The sequence below is a fragment of the Spea bombifrons genome, chromosome 5, assembly GCF_027358695.1.
Source record: "Spea bombifrons isolate aSpeBom1 chromosome 5, aSpeBom1.2.pri, whole genome shotgun sequence".
NCBI classification, from domain to species: domain Eukaryota; kingdom Metazoa; phylum Chordata; class Amphibia; order Anura; family Pelobatidae; genus Spea; species Spea bombifrons.
In genome coordinates, this window is record NC_071091.1 from 14,897,286 (window position 1) to 14,914,367 (window position 17,082).

Here is a 17,082-nt window from a genome sequence, read left to right on the forward strand (position 1 = left end):
ATCTGTCACCATTTTGTTATAATTAAATTGTAAAATAATGCTGATACTACATTTATACTGTTTTAAAACTTTGAGCCGTTTCACAGGTATAAAGCGTGAAAAATAGGCACTTTATGAACCATAGCCCCGGTTGTGGCAAATTGTGGTAAAACTAAACCCCCCCAGTTCCTCCAAGCCATAATAGCGTGTTAGAATGACAGTCATGTAGCGTGTTTATTGTCCTTGCACATGCGCAGTGAAAAGCAGGAATATTTCCTGCCTTGCCACGGGAAAATAAAACGAGTTGGAGATTATATTTATAAAAATGGTTCCCCAGAAGCCAATGGTATAATTCCTGAGTATTGCTCCTTACTCAAAACACCAGAAATGTTTCCCTCTAACACTGATAAGTCCTCCCTGTCTATGTTAATCCTTTTGTCACATTGGACCTAAACCCATTAATGGATTGCTATCCAAATACAGAAATTCCTGCAGTAACCTTTATCTCCCCCATTTTCTAACTCGCCGTCTGTTCTTGCATCATTCCTCTAAAACGCATAGAATCCAGAGGACTGTTCTGCAACGTGTTAAACGCCGGCCTCCGTATGGAAGCTTCAGACAGCAGAAAACCTAAATTAGGCATGTATATGTATATATGTGTATATATATATATATATATATATATATATATATATATATTGCCTCACTATCCGGGCTATGCTGAGTCTTTTCAGATACTGATTCTGTACATGTACAGATTTTCAAGGAAATGTTTCCATTTGTGGTTAAGCGACATTTGTTAAAGCATTCTTATATGCAAATACCATTTAATGGTGTCATTTTGATTGTTGAATTGTTGATGCTATATAAATCTAAAATAATAATAATAGAAACATTTCTGGTGTTTTGAGTAAGGAGCAATACACAGGAATTATAATAATAATAATAATAATAATTATTATTATTTTAGATTTATATAGCATCAACAATTTGCATTAACGTTCATATGAGAGCTGCAGAGTACCTTTCACCTTTCTGTCTCAATGGTTTCTTGCCTTTAAGCATGTAAATGTTACAAGGTGCAAGTCCCATTGTGAATCACTTATATGGATCAAGTAGCTAAGACTTCACTGGTATTAAAAACTACTATGATCACTTGTCAGTTGGAGTATATGAGATATCTTTTATCACACAAACTGGTGCCAGCCCCCTCTTAGACCTAGACCTAGATCTTCAGTTGCATAACTTGCACTTGCAGGCTGGTAAATAATTGCTAACACTTTTATCTATAATATTATTTCTATTTTAATCTAGAAAGCTTTACAAGCAAGGTTTTTCCACATTACCTGTAAACAACCGCTTTCCCTGCTCCAAAAGCACCAACAATTAGATCTAGGAAGAAACAGAAAGAAAAATGTTACCATTATTGAATTTTGTAGCATTTATGAACCAAGTACCACCATGTTCTATATATATTATATATATATATATATATATATATAATGCTGGGTAAGAGGCTGATATATATATATATATTATTCAAATACATGCACACATCCAGTCTGTCTTTATCTTTAAGATGTATGCTCAAAAAAGCTTTACTTTGTGTTTAAACAACTGTATAGAAACAGTTGAAGGATTTAGTGAGATATTTGGATGAATTTCTTACACACCGCTGTTGAGTTTTTCATCATAACAATGAAGCGAGTAGGGATAGAAAAATGGTGACAGATGTGTTCGTATTCCCTAACCAGACATCAAAACATTGTTATTTTGAGCGAGAACCGGTCCAGGTTGGAAAGATGATTTGCTAACATTTCAGTTCTACTCACAACAAACTCCTCTCGAGAACTCAAACTTACCAATGACATAATCCCTGGAACCTACAGAACATTCTAGAAATGAAGCAGAGTTGTTCAGTGTGCCTTTTATTTGTGTTTTTAGAAGTTTCTTTTGAATAAAACCTTTTGTCTTTTATAAAAGGATACACTTTGTATAGTGAGGATGTCCATTTAAAATAATTTTATGTTAATTTTATGTTTAGAGTTTGGAATTGCAAATCTCCCTTTTAATAATAAGGGGGTATATATACATTATATGTAACCATGCCCACTTTCCATAAAAGTCAATAATATTTATATATATTAAAAATGTCTTACTCGGAAATGCATTCCTTTACAGAAAGTTACTGAACATATTAAAAGTTACAAGATGATTGCGACCTGTCACTTCTTCCTTTCACAGGAACATATGCAAATGTAAGCCAAGGCGAATGAACTATTTAGAATTTCCGAACATTGCACTAACTTGGCAGGCTCCGGCCATAAGGGAATTTACTGGCTGTGGTTATGTCATGTTTCATTACCGAGCAAGAAGAAACTTTTACATCACAACTGGGATCTGACATAAAGAGACGAGGCACATTTCAAGGGCAGACACTTTGAGGAAACTATTTTTAACTTTGAAGGGCTGGAACCATTTTTCAGGATGTAGTACAATGTAAAAACTCACATCTGTTGATCAGATCCCCTAGGGGCATTTCAACCTTTTTCTTCTATTTTCGGGTTAAACAGGACTAAACTGACATGCCAGACAACTTCCAGTTGGCCAATGATACTGAAGCCCACCATACATCAAAACAGGTATTAATATATAACATGGCCTTATAGGGCAAGCACGGTCAAAATGGGCACAGTATGGAAATTATCTGTTGAGCCTAGGCCAAAGAAGACGGGGCCCATGAAGTCACACACTTTTGGACTAACTGTAAGAGACCTGGATAATTTAGAACATTCACAGACATGAACTCAAGCTACAATATTCTGAATTATTTGTTCGTTGCTCTTACGCTGCATACATAGATACGCAGAATGTAAACGTTTTTGCCAACATTGAGGTTTCTTGGGATCCTCTAGTCAGAACCTGAAACAGCTCACTTCCAGCTTTGTCTTCACAGAAATAATATAATGCAACATAGGAAACCACAAGAACAGCAAAAAAGAATGCTTTATTACTGTCTGTGCTGGATTTTAAATCCAGATGTAATCGGAGGTATGTGAATAAAATTTAAAAATTGGGTAATTCATTTGATAATAACTACTTGTTTGAGTTAACCAGACAAGCACCAGGTTTTATGTAAAATTACCAGCAATAAAGCTAATTTGGTGGTTGGTAATTCAACAGATGTTCTATAGACCTTCCAGCCTACTAAAGAGTTAAACAAATCTAGACGGCTGGATTATGCAGACCGCCTAAGGTGCTAGAAGGGGTAAAGGTTTTGTTAGTTTAAGAAGAAACTAAATAATTGGGAGACTGCATGCTGACATTATTATAACAAACACTGTAAAGGAATATTAAATTGCCTTATGCGCGATACAGATGACATCACATGCCATCCACGATTTGTTTGTAAATGTTTGCCTGAAGAAGGCAACGTAAATTGCGAGGTTGGAGAGTTGTTCACTGTATCAATTACAAGTTACCTGAGGGGTTCATACGTTTGTGAGTAATGTGGAGAATATTTGGATCACAAACAACGCAGACAGAAGAACATTTTCTTATCCTTATGAACTATTCCCCGAATTATACCGTGCAAGAGGTCAAGTGAGAAGATTAAGCGATTTCCACAGGAAACAAAGTTAAATATAAATAGCGTATTTTCACTTTGGTATACAGATAGTAATGGAAGTATTTTGGCTGAATAGGGTCATATATTTAAAAACGTTGGGTGCATTCACATACTGAGATGTTCCTATAAAATAAAGGCATTGGTTGTTTAATTTCTATTTAGAATTATTTTAATAGGCAGCTGAAAGGTTAATATTATTTGGAGAGTGTGTTAACTATGGACTCATGTCAGTGTAGTTGGTGCCTGCGTAGTAAAGCAGTGGAAGCGCATGACTCTCATCACACCTGGGAACTCTTCAGGTTTCACCTGGAGTCTCCTGGTTAAGCTCTACTTCCCCAGGTCTCTGGGTCGCGCTCTCCTCTTTCTCCACTCAGGGGAGCAGCATTTGGTCATGCCCGCTGACACCCACCTTTCCTCCTACTCCCTGCCCGCTCTAATTCCCTGCCACCTCATAAAGGAACTCCGCCAGAAGAATGAAAGCTCCAGGTAGCCTATCCTGGGAAGTTCTGATGATTGTTATCCACATAATTAAGAAAATATCTGGATGAGCACGGTCACTATATAAACCATTTCTTGACGGATAACAGATATGCAGCAACCATATAAACAGAAAGAACAAGATAAATTAATTGCAAACCACTAAATCATGGTTGCCACTTCCTAGTGGTTCCATTTCTTCACATCAAAGAAAAAATTAACTGCGCTAAAACAATTCTAAACATGGTTGGACATTTTATAGCAAACAACAAAGAACACTGGATTCACATCCGTTCTCAATGCCACATCTAATTTATGGGGTGTATGTTCACAAGTCCATTCTTTCAAGCTTGAGCGTATGACATCATTGAAGTTATATACAAACCATAATCTGAGCGAGACATTGTGGTGGTGTCACTGTGACAGCTTGTGGAACTCATGTGCATGTCAGCTCGGATAAAGTTCAGCATAATTCTTAACAATGAGTTCTACAGAACATAGAACATTTGATTCTCTTTCCAGATGCTGGACAGATGGAATTACCGAGCCCCCAAAAAAGTATTAAAAAAATACAGAAATAAAGTACCTGGATAATCGTTTTTGTCTATGTCTGAGTTGCCTCTCAGAGTGAAGCCAAATCCTGGGGGGATAGACTTGGAGGCCCATGTTCCTTGCAGTGTTTGAGAAGGATCTTTGTTTAACCCATTGCTGTTTCCATTGAAAATAAACACCCTGCCTTTTCGATCTTCTCCAGCAAAAGGAGAGCCGATTGCGATATCTGCAAAAATAAAAGTATATTTTATTTATTTTATTTGATGAAAATCAATTGATTATAACTCCCAGAATCGTCTATCTCCATCTAGGATATAAGTCCAGCCTTGACCATGTGTCTCTTCTCCTGTGTCTCTTCTGTATACTGACAGGTTAAATTGAAGTATAAGCCAAGCAGCACATTTGTATATAAATGTGTTGTAATTAACATCACACCTTTGATGTGTGCAAAGTACATGATAAAACCTCTTTTTTTATAGTCGAATGGCCTTTATCCCTACTACTTCCCAGGAAATGTGAGAAAAAAGCATATGTCTAAACTACTCCAAAAGCCACCCTTTGGTTACTGAAACTTTTTGACATATGCGGACTCAATGTCAGAGTATCTGCCATCTGCGCTATTCCCACATCTATCTTTCCAGATCAGTCGGTTATTTAAGAAAAAATAATTATTAACTGTCCAATTCTCACATATAATGCAATGGGAAAAAACAGTAGATTTTAGGAAAAAAATAAAAGCTTGTACTAATGTTACTGGATTAAAATAAACATTATATATGTAACAGAACAGGGTCATAACGTCCATGGAGCTCTAGTTATGTTTCTTGAAGAGCAGCGCACATTATAAATATACCATTTGCCACTTGTCTCAGAATTTCCAAGGTAAAATAATAATAATCTTTTATTTTCAAACAAAATATCTTAAAACAATTGTACTGATAAACTGAAAAATGAAAAAGCAGAAGCTGTGGGCATTTTTATTTCATTCTGTAAGTGTTTCAGTACAGAATGCCACATTTCCATTTTCTTTAGCGTGAAACTTTTTTTAACTTCAAATTCAACTTTTCAGTTCATTTTTTTTGTTGTTTTTTGACAGTTCCCTCAGTACGAAATAGAAATATGTGATTTTTAAATTAAATATATTTGAATAGGGGGTAAACTTGCATTTCAGCCAAATGACTGATATAGGATGATTTAACACAAAAACACACAGGAAAGCAGTCCTGCCCAAAAATGTTTTAAAGATTTGCGATGGCCTCAGGAACTGTGGTCCTCCGGCAGAGGTTCTGCTTTGAGTCTCGTGAACTTTCAGGAAATTGACTGCAGGTGTCAATACCCTTTAAAGCTCTGGCAGTCTGTTCAGACATTGTCAAGTGAGAATTGCTGCGAGGAGCTGGGTTTGACCTCTTCCTTTTATTGAAATCGCTCCTAATAACTGCCTGGAGTGACTCCTGCTTTTGACCTGGACTATGACCCACTGCTGGCTGCCCCGATATTGACCTATATGTGACCTCACCTTGTACTCGCAGTGATTTGTCTTCACTATTCCCTCCTACAGCTACTGATTAAAACAGATCAGTACACCAAATCCTGCATCCTATAGTACGCTACATAAATTGTAAATAAATAAACTCAATATATACACAGACCTCATGTATATACTATATGAACATCTTATCGTTATGTTACGTAATGCCAACTGTTACATTTTACAGCGGGCAGTGGGGATTATGGGCCCATTGGGAAGATCTGATCTCCCCTCACCAACCCTCCATGCTGTCAATTCAGTATAGGTCTGTCCTGTAACAGCTTCCATGTTGAGTTGAGCACTGCAGTGGTGGACGGACCTCAATGGTGGACTCATGCCCCTGGCCCTGCCTCTGTTATGTCTCCCCAACTGAGGTGTCTCGACTTGGACCCATGAAATGCTGGTGGGTATATGTTAAGGAACTTCCCCACTTTATTTATAAGGTTTTTGGTAGTATTTACAAACATAGGGTTCCAGTACACATTAATGTGAGTTTTAGGACTGTAGAACACTGTGATACACTCACACCCAACATTCTGATTTCCTAAAAAAGGGGCAACAGGAGGGGGTCGGTGGGATTTAGGACTCCATCCCTCCGTGGTCCAAAGACAGAATTACATGAAAAAATACAGTTGACATCAAAATAAAATGAAATTACATTTTACCATATCTAGAAATGGGGCCAATTAAGCATATTGTTTATTTTTAGCAGTGCTCCTCAAGTTCACTAACAATATACTATTGAATGTATTCATCTGGCAGTGATGGGAAATATTGCAGTAGAATACTAAAAAAATGTATGTATAGTTACCATTGAATCCATCTTGATTTAGATCTCCTAGATGTGCAATGGCGCTGCCAAACCGTCCGAAAACGTCAGCCCCTCTCAGCACCTGGGCATCTTTAAATGTCAGAGGGCTTTCTTGTAAGTAGAGATAAACCTGACCCACTTCCCTGGGGTTACTCTCAAACTCACGGTCCATGTAGAGAGGGGCACCAACCAGGATATCATCCAACCTGTACGGGATGAAGAGCACATTAGCTTCATCGCAAGCTCCACAACAATACACAGAGTGAGCAGTGGGCAACCATACCCACTTTTGTAATAGCCCATACAAATCTGCTATTAATATTGGCTCGTGGGACGTACACATGACAATGAGACTACCCAGAGAATGTTTCTTTTGAAGAATGGGGACACTGACAGAGAGGTGGTCAGGCCAAGAGAGAAAAATGGTTATGATTATTAGAACAAGTACAAAAAAGAGAGACAATTTGAGTTACAGAATGCCCTTTTTATTCCGCATGCCTCTGCTGAAGGTTTTTCTACATGGATTACATACGTGGTTAACAATTTAAGGACGAGGATGGATAAACACAGCAGATTAGTTTTGCATTGGCACTCATAGAGAAATTGTGTGTTTTTATATACAAAGTGATGTAAATAAACATCATGATTGGGCATACATACTTCATCGTTATCACTAGGGATTGTGTCGCTGAAGGCAACAAATAGCTGCCTAACAGCTAAAATGAAAAATAACTACAATGTGTGCCAGCAGGTGTGTTTAGAGTAGACCTAGTGTTTTATAAAGTTTTTCCAGAGGATTTCTGAGTATGGCTGAATAGCTTGTGTATAATATGTTTATACGAAATGTGACGAACCATCAGAAAAAGCAAAGCTATATTCTGCTGAAATCTCCTATGGAATGTTCGAGTTAAGAGTATTCTACTGTGGTGGGAGGTCGAAGGGATGTCAAACGTCAGTTCTCAAGGGCCACACAAAATAAGTCTATTAGGGTAACAGGCCATTGCGCAGTGAAAATAATGCTAATCATTTCACTGTATTTTAATTGAAGGAATCCTACGTGCCAGTCTTGACAAAACGGCAAAGCTTGACACCACTGCCATGTTTATCATTAGGAGACCCAATGCATAAATACCACTGAGATCCCTGTAATGCTCGGAAACTGACTGATTTTTTTTTATAATAAAAGGCTTTAGAGATTATAAAATGTGATGCATAAGCAAAAATGTGTGGAGTAAAGACATAACTGTGCCACCACGGATCTCCTCCTCACTCGCTTCTTACAAGGTCATAAAAAATGTGTATAGCATATGTCTAGTCTGAATTACCGTAAACTCAACCCTCGATTTGCTTAAACTATTACAAGTTAAATAATACATGAATGCAGTGGGGTTCTGAAGAGCCAGTGGCACGTTATAGACCTAGTGGCACACTGAAGATCTAGTGGCAAGCTACAGATCCAGTGGAATGCTAGAGATCCATTGGCAAGCTGCAGATCCAGGGCATGCTATAGATGCAGTGACACGCTTCTTTCTTCTGCCACTGGTATGGTATCATTCCCAATGTTTTTTACTACTACATGCTGACACCACGCAGTTTGACCTAAATTTTCCTACAAAACCCAGCCCTTTCTCTTTATGTTTTCCCAGTCCCACTAAGCAGAGGTATAGCTAATTTTATGATACATTTCATACCGGTAACAAAAACACACACTCACACGTGCTTCCTAGATTTCAATGTTTACTTTTTCTGTCAACAAAACAAAATTTCCCAATTTCCATGCGATGTATTTAATCTATTTTACGTATGTCTTTTAAACAAATCTACTTAAAATACACGTAATTCCTTTCTCCGGCCTGGGTGTGAGATGCCAAAGGGCGTCCGCGCTCTGTAATACCGCGGCTATAGGAAGAGCTGGCATCAATTTGATGAAATTTAATGAAACTCTGTCGGTGCCAAAGAGTCTTTATAGCAAAGCACAGGACTAGATTCTGGCACTAAAAACAATATTTTGTTTATCATTCACCTTGTGGAAGCTTGTATGCCTTTTGTGAATGTTCTGTGAAATATTTCTTACTTATTTAATATTTATTTATCAAACAACACAATAATTGTTATATATATTATAAACTAGCATTTCCACTAATACATTGAACCTGTGGAAACATTAAATACATACATACATTATTTTGTATAAAAACAAGCGCCAAGGAAATATTTGGAAAATTATTATATAAGCGCTAAAAAAAACTTTTAGTATTGAATAAAATGTCAATCACCGTATTTCCCTTTTCGGTGTCAGACAATTCTAACATAATTTAATTACTGCCTTAAATTAAGTGATTTGCCCTTATAAACCGTATAAAGCGAGCTAATAGAGATCAAGCAACTTTGGCAAAAAGGAAATTGGTTCCTTGTATAAACAACACATAATTACAGCAGGAATAGTGATTCTAGGCTCTGGACACCGCTCCCCGAATAATTCTTCCCAACACCAAAACACTACTCCTTGGAGGTAATTAGAAGCTGCCCAAACATTCAGTACTCGTGTTAACATACCCGTCATGGTTTACGTCAGACACAGCAACGGTATATCCAAAGTACGAAGCCATCTGCAACCACAAAAACGTTGAAAGATTTTACAAACACACTTACGTTCTTTCTAACAGTTATTAACGTATCAAGATCTCAATGCTGTAGGATGCATTACTGAAGCCATGCTTTAAGAGGACGGAGTCCTAATAACACATATTTTTTTATTTATTTTTTTTAAGTAGATCCGAGGTACATTTTAGTCCCGATATACGTCAAGGAGTTGTTTGATTTGCTGTCATGCAATAAAAATAACATATAAGTAAAAATATACACTACACAAAATGTATTTGTAATCCAATTTTCCATTGCCTGCCACCATAGTTCTGTATAATGGGTACTTTATATAGGGGCGTATCATACCTTTTCTTTAAGGGATTGATTTATATTCCAAATGCTGTTGGATAAAAATAGCAAAGGATCCTTATCCCCTGCCGGGCCAGCCACGCCATTTAATAGCCAAAGCGTAACTAGACACAGCAGTTGTGAGGTTGTACAGTGGCTTACATGAGTACTATGAATGAGTATGGCTGCTATCACAATCCTCAAAGTATTCTTTTTATAATATATGTTTATGTGACTCTACATTTGAGTTAATAAATATCCGATATAGTTATGCCTTCAAACGCTATGTCCGATGCAGACAGGAAGACATAACGTGGGCATCAAACCGCCACTCGCTATTACAGCGGAATCTGATAATATCCACCTTAATTATTTAAGGAAGCATTTGAACCTTGAAACATTATGTTGTTTTCATGGCGGCCAGAGACCATTCTGTAAACAAGTTGAGCAAACCACACGTACAACATAACTACATTCTGGCAATGTTATTGTAACGAAATGGGATGAACTTTGACTTGTAAACAGCTTACCTAAAAGTAAATTGACTGAAGTTCTATTTACTTAACCAATAATAGATTGGTGCATTCCAACTGGAGGAATTATATATTGGGAAGATATACACATATATTAACAATTACACAAGTTGAATAACTGTTAATTTATAGAATTTAGGTAACTAGTTTATGGAACCATGGAATACGAGGCTCTGCTGAAAGAATATCATGACCTCCCCACCGCCTTTCACAAATGTACGGGAATGTTATAAATATTGTCATTCGCGGTGTCTTTACCGGGGTCATGTTACCATACCCCCTCTGCTCTCCTGGTGTCCTTCTTCTCATAACGTTTTTTGGGCATCAGTGTATCACAGTGTTCAACAGCCTTAAAACCACGGCCACCTAAAGATACAAGGGCCTGGGAAAGCTCCCCAACCCAACTGCAGGTGGATGTCTATGGAGTTACCAGCACAGAACTAGCACCCAACTATACCTCTATGGCTTGTGTGTCGCTGACTGCACAATGTTGGGATATGACGTCACATCCCGCCACTCTCCAATAGAAGGGCACACACAGGACACTAGGGAGATTACATTAGCAGGTCCACAGACTTCCCCCCGACCATAGAGGTTGTTGAGGGGAGGCCCAAGGGGCAGCAGCTGTGGGCCCTTAAGGTAAGTCTGGGATAGTTTAGATGCCCCTTAGCCCCATGTAAAAGATTGAATTTATCCTGTGGCCCAGCGTTAACAACCGTCATCAGCGTTTCATTTAAAGTTCACCATAGGGCACATGTTTCATTACGTTTTCTCAGCTTTCCCTCTTACCTGATCACCCGTAAAATTCTGAATGAAGATCATTTCGAAAGAACTGATTATGCACACCTAGAATAAATGAGAAATAAGAATGGTTATCTATCTGGTTAAAGTCACATATTCAAAACAAAAACAAGGTTACGTCATAAATGTTTTCCTTCCTAATAAAACCAGATTTTAATTCAATTTAGTTCCGGTAAACTTTAAAAATATATTTGGTGTCATCAAAAGAAGCCGATTAGTTTTTTTTAACAGATAGTGATCATTCGGTGTCCAACAGTTCCTCACTGCGCCTGTGAGCAGTGTGAATCTTATCATGATCGATAGAGGCGATCTTAACTAGAGCCAAATGGAGCAGTCCTGTTCGTAGGAGTAGTGAAAGAAGATCATGCTGTCAGCACCCGATCTCTGATTGGATGAAACATGTGCTGACATCATCAGCGCGTGTCTGCAGCTTATCAGCTGTCACTTGGACCGCTTCACAAAATGATAACTCAGTAGATAATTCTCATTGATGACACATAACTTCTATTTATTTTTACTGGCTCTTTAGAGAATGCATTTTATTACTGGGTGACAAGAAAAAATGTGGATGATAAAACATTTTTTAAATGATGAGATGATAAAAGTAAAAAATGTCAACATGGCAGCATTTAATACAGCAATTCTAACATATGTTTAAAAGGTTAAGTTGTATCCTCCACATTTCTAGTTGTTTAGTCCACGTTTTTGCTGTTCGTTTGGAATATAATTACATACATAGCCAAAATTCTGCGCTCCTCTTGGGACTCCAGCCACGAGCTCTGCAAACAAGACAAAACTAGTAATTAATGTACAAATAGTATTAAACTAAACAAGAATTTTAAAGTTTTCAATATCATCTATGTACCTATCCATCTAGTTTCTAGGGTTCAAAAAAAGTAGTCTTAGAAAAAATGGATTTTTCTTTTTTGACTTTTTTTTTACTAAAAAAGTAAAATAAATAAAGAATAAAATAATAAAGTGCATAATTGAAACAACAAATAATAAATAACACATATGTTGTTAATGTTTTTTCTAAACGATACTGGATCACTAAATCAATATAGGTTTTATAAAAAACAAATTAAGAGCTGAAGGGGAAGGTGGGTGGCTACACCCTTCTGGTTCTTAAAAGGTTAAAGGAAGTTTGTTTCCAAAACACACTCAATCAATGTGATCTCCCATCAGAAACAGCTTGTTATATGGTAGAAATGGCTGCAGCTGAGCCTTTCATCTTTTCTTGCAGGCATCTTGCACAAAGACAGGTTCTGTTTGCAGCTGGTTCCTGTTACAATCCTTTTTCTACAGAGTCTGCTTGGCCACAAAATACAACTACACCAAATCCAGTGTCCTCTGCAGGAGGATGCAAGCACTTTCCGGCGGAAAGCAGAAAATAAGTGGCTACATTTAAACTGTTGCAATGATTGAAAATGTCATGGATGTATCACTGAGTTCTACATGTATGTAACTGAATGCTTTTACTGTAATCTGCACACTTTTAAGGGATCGCTTAGTGTCTTAAGAAGCCTCACCAACAACCAATGCCTAGTCAAGTACTTTGTAAGTAATGTCATTAGAATTCCTTGGACTGCGCAAAAATAGGGTGAATTATCGTTAAGAGCAGCCGCAGCGCAGCATGCCCCTCCCTAGTCCCGCTGTCACGTCACTGATTGGATGCTTAAAAGTGCCAATCAGTAGCAGGAAAGCGCTCCCCATTGATATCACATTTTCTGCAGAATCCCTCCATGCATTTGCAGGGGGTGATGATTATTTAAAGACACCACCCATGGCTAAAATGTCCACATGTTATGGTGGAGGACCCGTGGATATACCATGTCTGCAAGGGTACAGAACATTTTTACAAAGTGGACATCCTAAAAGTTGGAGGAGTTATGATTACTTTTGAAATTTCGGTATTATTGTGATGCACCTACTCTTACTATATATATCAAAACATACAGAATCTTACAAGACCTGAAATCAAAGGGTATGCCTTGGAAAGAACTCCAATATTCTAAATACTGAATTATTTCTTTGAAAGACCTGGTGAGTATCTCAGCAAGAAAGACACCACTCGGGTCTCTGACCCAGCAAAACATATAATATACCACAACATGCCAGACGTTTTTTAGTAATAAATCAGATATTTTTTGTTATGTGGCAACCAACGATAGGTCACATCTGTATTTCCTTTATCATTTTTGTGGCATAACTTAGAAATGTCCGTACATCATATAACTAAGACACATTGCTTCCTCCTTTCCCCACTTATTCCACCCACACTTTAATATTTAATACACACATTGTTAACAAGAGAGACGCATTACTCATGCGGATAACTGCTTTAAAAGGATGCTGTTACAGGAATTTTAATGCTCAAGGATCTGTGGTTGGGAGATGGGATATTACCTTGTTCAGAGTCATCCGTGAATTCTCCAACAGCAACCGAGTATCCTGTCCAGAGAAACAATAAAAACATAGACAATGCCTAATCAATGTCCTCCAAAGATACACGCATGTCAAAGGAACTGGGGCTTGTTTATAGACTCCCCCATGAAAGATAGTTGGCGTCAGGGAAGTAAGTAATTAGACTGCTCGGACTTATGATAATTGTATGTATTCCTGCCGTGTTATATGTAATCAGCAAATCAGCTGTGCTAGAGCTAGCGGCCCGGAGCATCCAAAATTATTAAGGACCAGAACTTAAATGGCAATGTTAATGATCTTTGTAAAATTTTGTATTCAAAATGTACTTTTTTTAGTTTGGCGAACCAAACATTTAATAACATTAAAGGTACAGAAAGAGAAATATAAAAAAAAAATGTATTTACATATATATCTTTACCCTAATTATTCTATATTTTCTGCTCTGTGTCCCTACAATATTTCTAGCTAAATGTGTCATTCTTGTTAATGTCTATAAGAAGTTCTAGAACATTCTGACAGCAAGACAATAAATTCTAAGTTTCACATATTGGCTTCCCTCTTCAACCAGAATATTTAAAGAAATGGTGATTAGCTTAATGTTATGAGTTTTTTTTGGGTCATGAAATTCCTTTTACATACTAAAAACGGCATTTTGTTTGAAGAAATATTCGGTTTCTTCTGCCCGAAAGGTTACTAAGGAAATCGAATGTTCTCCATGCATAAAAATAAAACATCCTGGCAGGATTAGAACAAAACTCTAGGAAGGGAATTTCTAAATTGACTACATCCTGTTTTTGCAATGAATTATTGTAACAATTGTAGATATATCATGGATTCTATAATTTATTGAGCGTGATTAGAATGGTATGGTGGTTCAGTACAGATTACAAGGAATTAAACTCCTATTAACTCTTTCAGAGTGAGCACAAAGTGCTGCTTTATAAAGAGCTGAACAAAGATAACTGTAAGACAAGATACTTATGTAGGATTTGTACAAAAGAGTTGGAGTCTAATAGCCATACATCCCAACAGTCATGTTTTCCATGAAACAGTCCTGATTTTACAGGCACTGTCCCACGTGGCTGCCCAGCTGTGCTGCTTTGAAGAAATCAGTCATGAAGCTAACTATCTAGAACCTGGCATATCTCCCAATACTCCAAAAATAGCTAATATTTTCACTTTAACCTTTTGGAATTCAATAGGATAAGCAAAGCAGAGGGCCATGCCTGGAAGTAAATTTTATTAACAGTGAACACGCTTACAGTAAATCATTTTTTTCTTACCCAGGTAGCTGTCATCATATTCAGACTGGGCCATCCTAGTTTGCTTCTCTCCAACTAGTTTCCTGATAATGGTCTTGAAGGAGTAGCCCTTAATTATTTCTGCGATACTGGCAGAGAATACTTGACCTAAATTTATTTTACAAAAAAAGAGTATACTCAATCAATATTCTTTAAAAAAATAATAATCCCAACACCAGAAAGACGTCAGTGAGCCACAGATAGTAGCTAGGGTATAGCATCTCAGCCTGCCATCCTTTCACTGGTGAAGAAGCAAGTGAGGACATTGGAGGCACAGGTCTCACCGTTTCCACAGACCATTAGTGGTCCATGGAAAGCCCATTTGGCCTAAGGAATGAACATATGGAAAGAGTCATGAGCACCTTTTGGCCAAAGCTGGGAACTCTCAGGGTTAAAAGCTTTAAGTATTATGGGTGAACAAACTAATAAAACTATTGTGTTAACCCATTTGATCTGTTCAACCCGAAGTCAGTTATAAACGCTTCTTTGGCATCTGTTTTCACTTTATTACCAGAAGTCTATAAATGCAAAATGTTGAGGGTTAACAGAACCTACACAATATATTATTGTACATCATATGTACAGTTAAAGAACATTTCCAAAAAGTACTTGAATTATTAAGCCTCGGAGGTTAATGGAAACTAATTTATAAAGTAAGTGCATAATTCATATTTTAGATGTCTTGCCAATATTTTGTAGGCACGCCATGTAGCTTTATGCACGCCATTAGCACATGCTTATTGCCAACTGAATGTGTTTTTAATATTTCTCCAGGGATGTATCAAATTCATATTTTTTAATATTTAAAAATGTGGATTTAATTCGTTGGTTAATAATTCTCAAGATACATATGACTATTCACATAAAAAAACAGATATAATTAGTTTAACTTTTTTGTCAGTTTCTACAAACTGCAATACAAGTCCCCCCATGCTGCCAAACTCCAATCCTTTGGGGACCATAACTACATCAGGATTTGGGATGACACTCAATGTTACCCAACACTACTTTTCAGATCCTAGGTTAATTTGAGAAATCCACAAATTCTGTTAGAGTTGCAGCTACCGTTGACTAACTCAATTGCCTAATCTAATTATCTTTATTTATGTTCAAATTTTGAATTGTTTTTTTATGTCAACATCACAAATGCACACCATAACGCACATAAGCAAATACAATGGCGTATGTTGATACAAATAAAATAATCATTGTCAAAATAATTATATGGTTTTGTCCCATATTTCTTTAACCAAAAAAATAATTGATACAATATATAATCTTGAGTATCTTTTTTACATAGGGCAAGGTACGTAGGTGCATATGGTGTTAAGAAGTTAGTGGTGACCCTCGCATAACTTGAATCAGTGACTGGCATGCCTTCACCCAATTTAAACCAGTATTCGATTGGCGTCCCTACCAGTAAGTGACTGGCAGCCCTATACACAACTTGAATCAGTAAATGATTGGCTCTATAGTATCCCTAACGTTTCTGGACCAGAAATGTGTCTGTTCAGGAAGTGGAACATGAGATGGAGAAAAACATTACCTTCACCTATTCCACAGAAAGACGCATGATCTTCGTAGGTCAAGTGTTTTGAGGTATAAAATGATTTTCAAATAGAAGTATTACCGTATTTCAATATGGCATGTTATGCTCCTCCACAATAAAAAATCATGATGCATCTCTTGAGGGACACTGGTTTTCCACTGGGGAACTCGACCTCATAACTTACGTCATTCCCATCCTTCCCAACATTTCAAAGAACTTACAAAGAAAACCCAGGAGGTATGAATTTCAGATACGCAGCCCTACAGTTCCCATCAAAGCCTACCAGCCCTGACCCTACAGCGCGAGTATGATGAGAGATCTTGTCCACAGCGAACGGAAGGGCAGAGGTCCCGTTACGTGACTATATGCAGGGACTGTTATCAATAGTGATGGGTTTGTATAGTTTGTATGACCGTGACAAGCAGTTTCACTACTGACAGGATACAGAGCTGAATATTCCAGGCATCTTTCCTTTCTCAGAGAGGGATCTGCATATTACATAGAAGTAATAAAGCTATACACATATTTTAAATAAACACATTCTTTAATAAGCACTCTTTATGAA

General features: G+C 37.3%; 1 protein-coding gene across 1 annotated transcript in view; it reads right to left on the reverse strand.

Moving 5' to 3' along the window:
• ITGA8 (integrin subunit alpha 8) overlaps positions 1-17,082 on the reverse strand; it is a 65,568-nt gene that overhangs the window by 33,574 nt on the left and 14,912 nt on the right. The window contains exons 7-14 of the mRNA XM_053466502.1: positions 14,951-15,076; positions 13,650-13,694; positions 11,979-12,022; positions 11,232-11,288; positions 9,532-9,584; positions 6,976-7,181; positions 4,671-4,862; positions 1,326-1,371 (exon numbers count right to left, since the gene is read on the reverse strand). Coding sequence (XP_053322477.1) covers positions 1,326-1,371; positions 4,671-4,862; positions 6,976-7,181; positions 9,532-9,584; positions 11,232-11,288; positions 11,979-12,022; positions 13,650-13,694; positions 14,951-15,076 — 769 coding nt within the window. The remainder of the gene's footprint in view (positions 1-1,325; positions 1,372-4,670; positions 4,863-6,975; positions 7,182-9,531; positions 9,585-11,231; positions 11,289-11,978; positions 12,023-13,649; positions 13,695-14,950; positions 15,077-17,082) is intronic.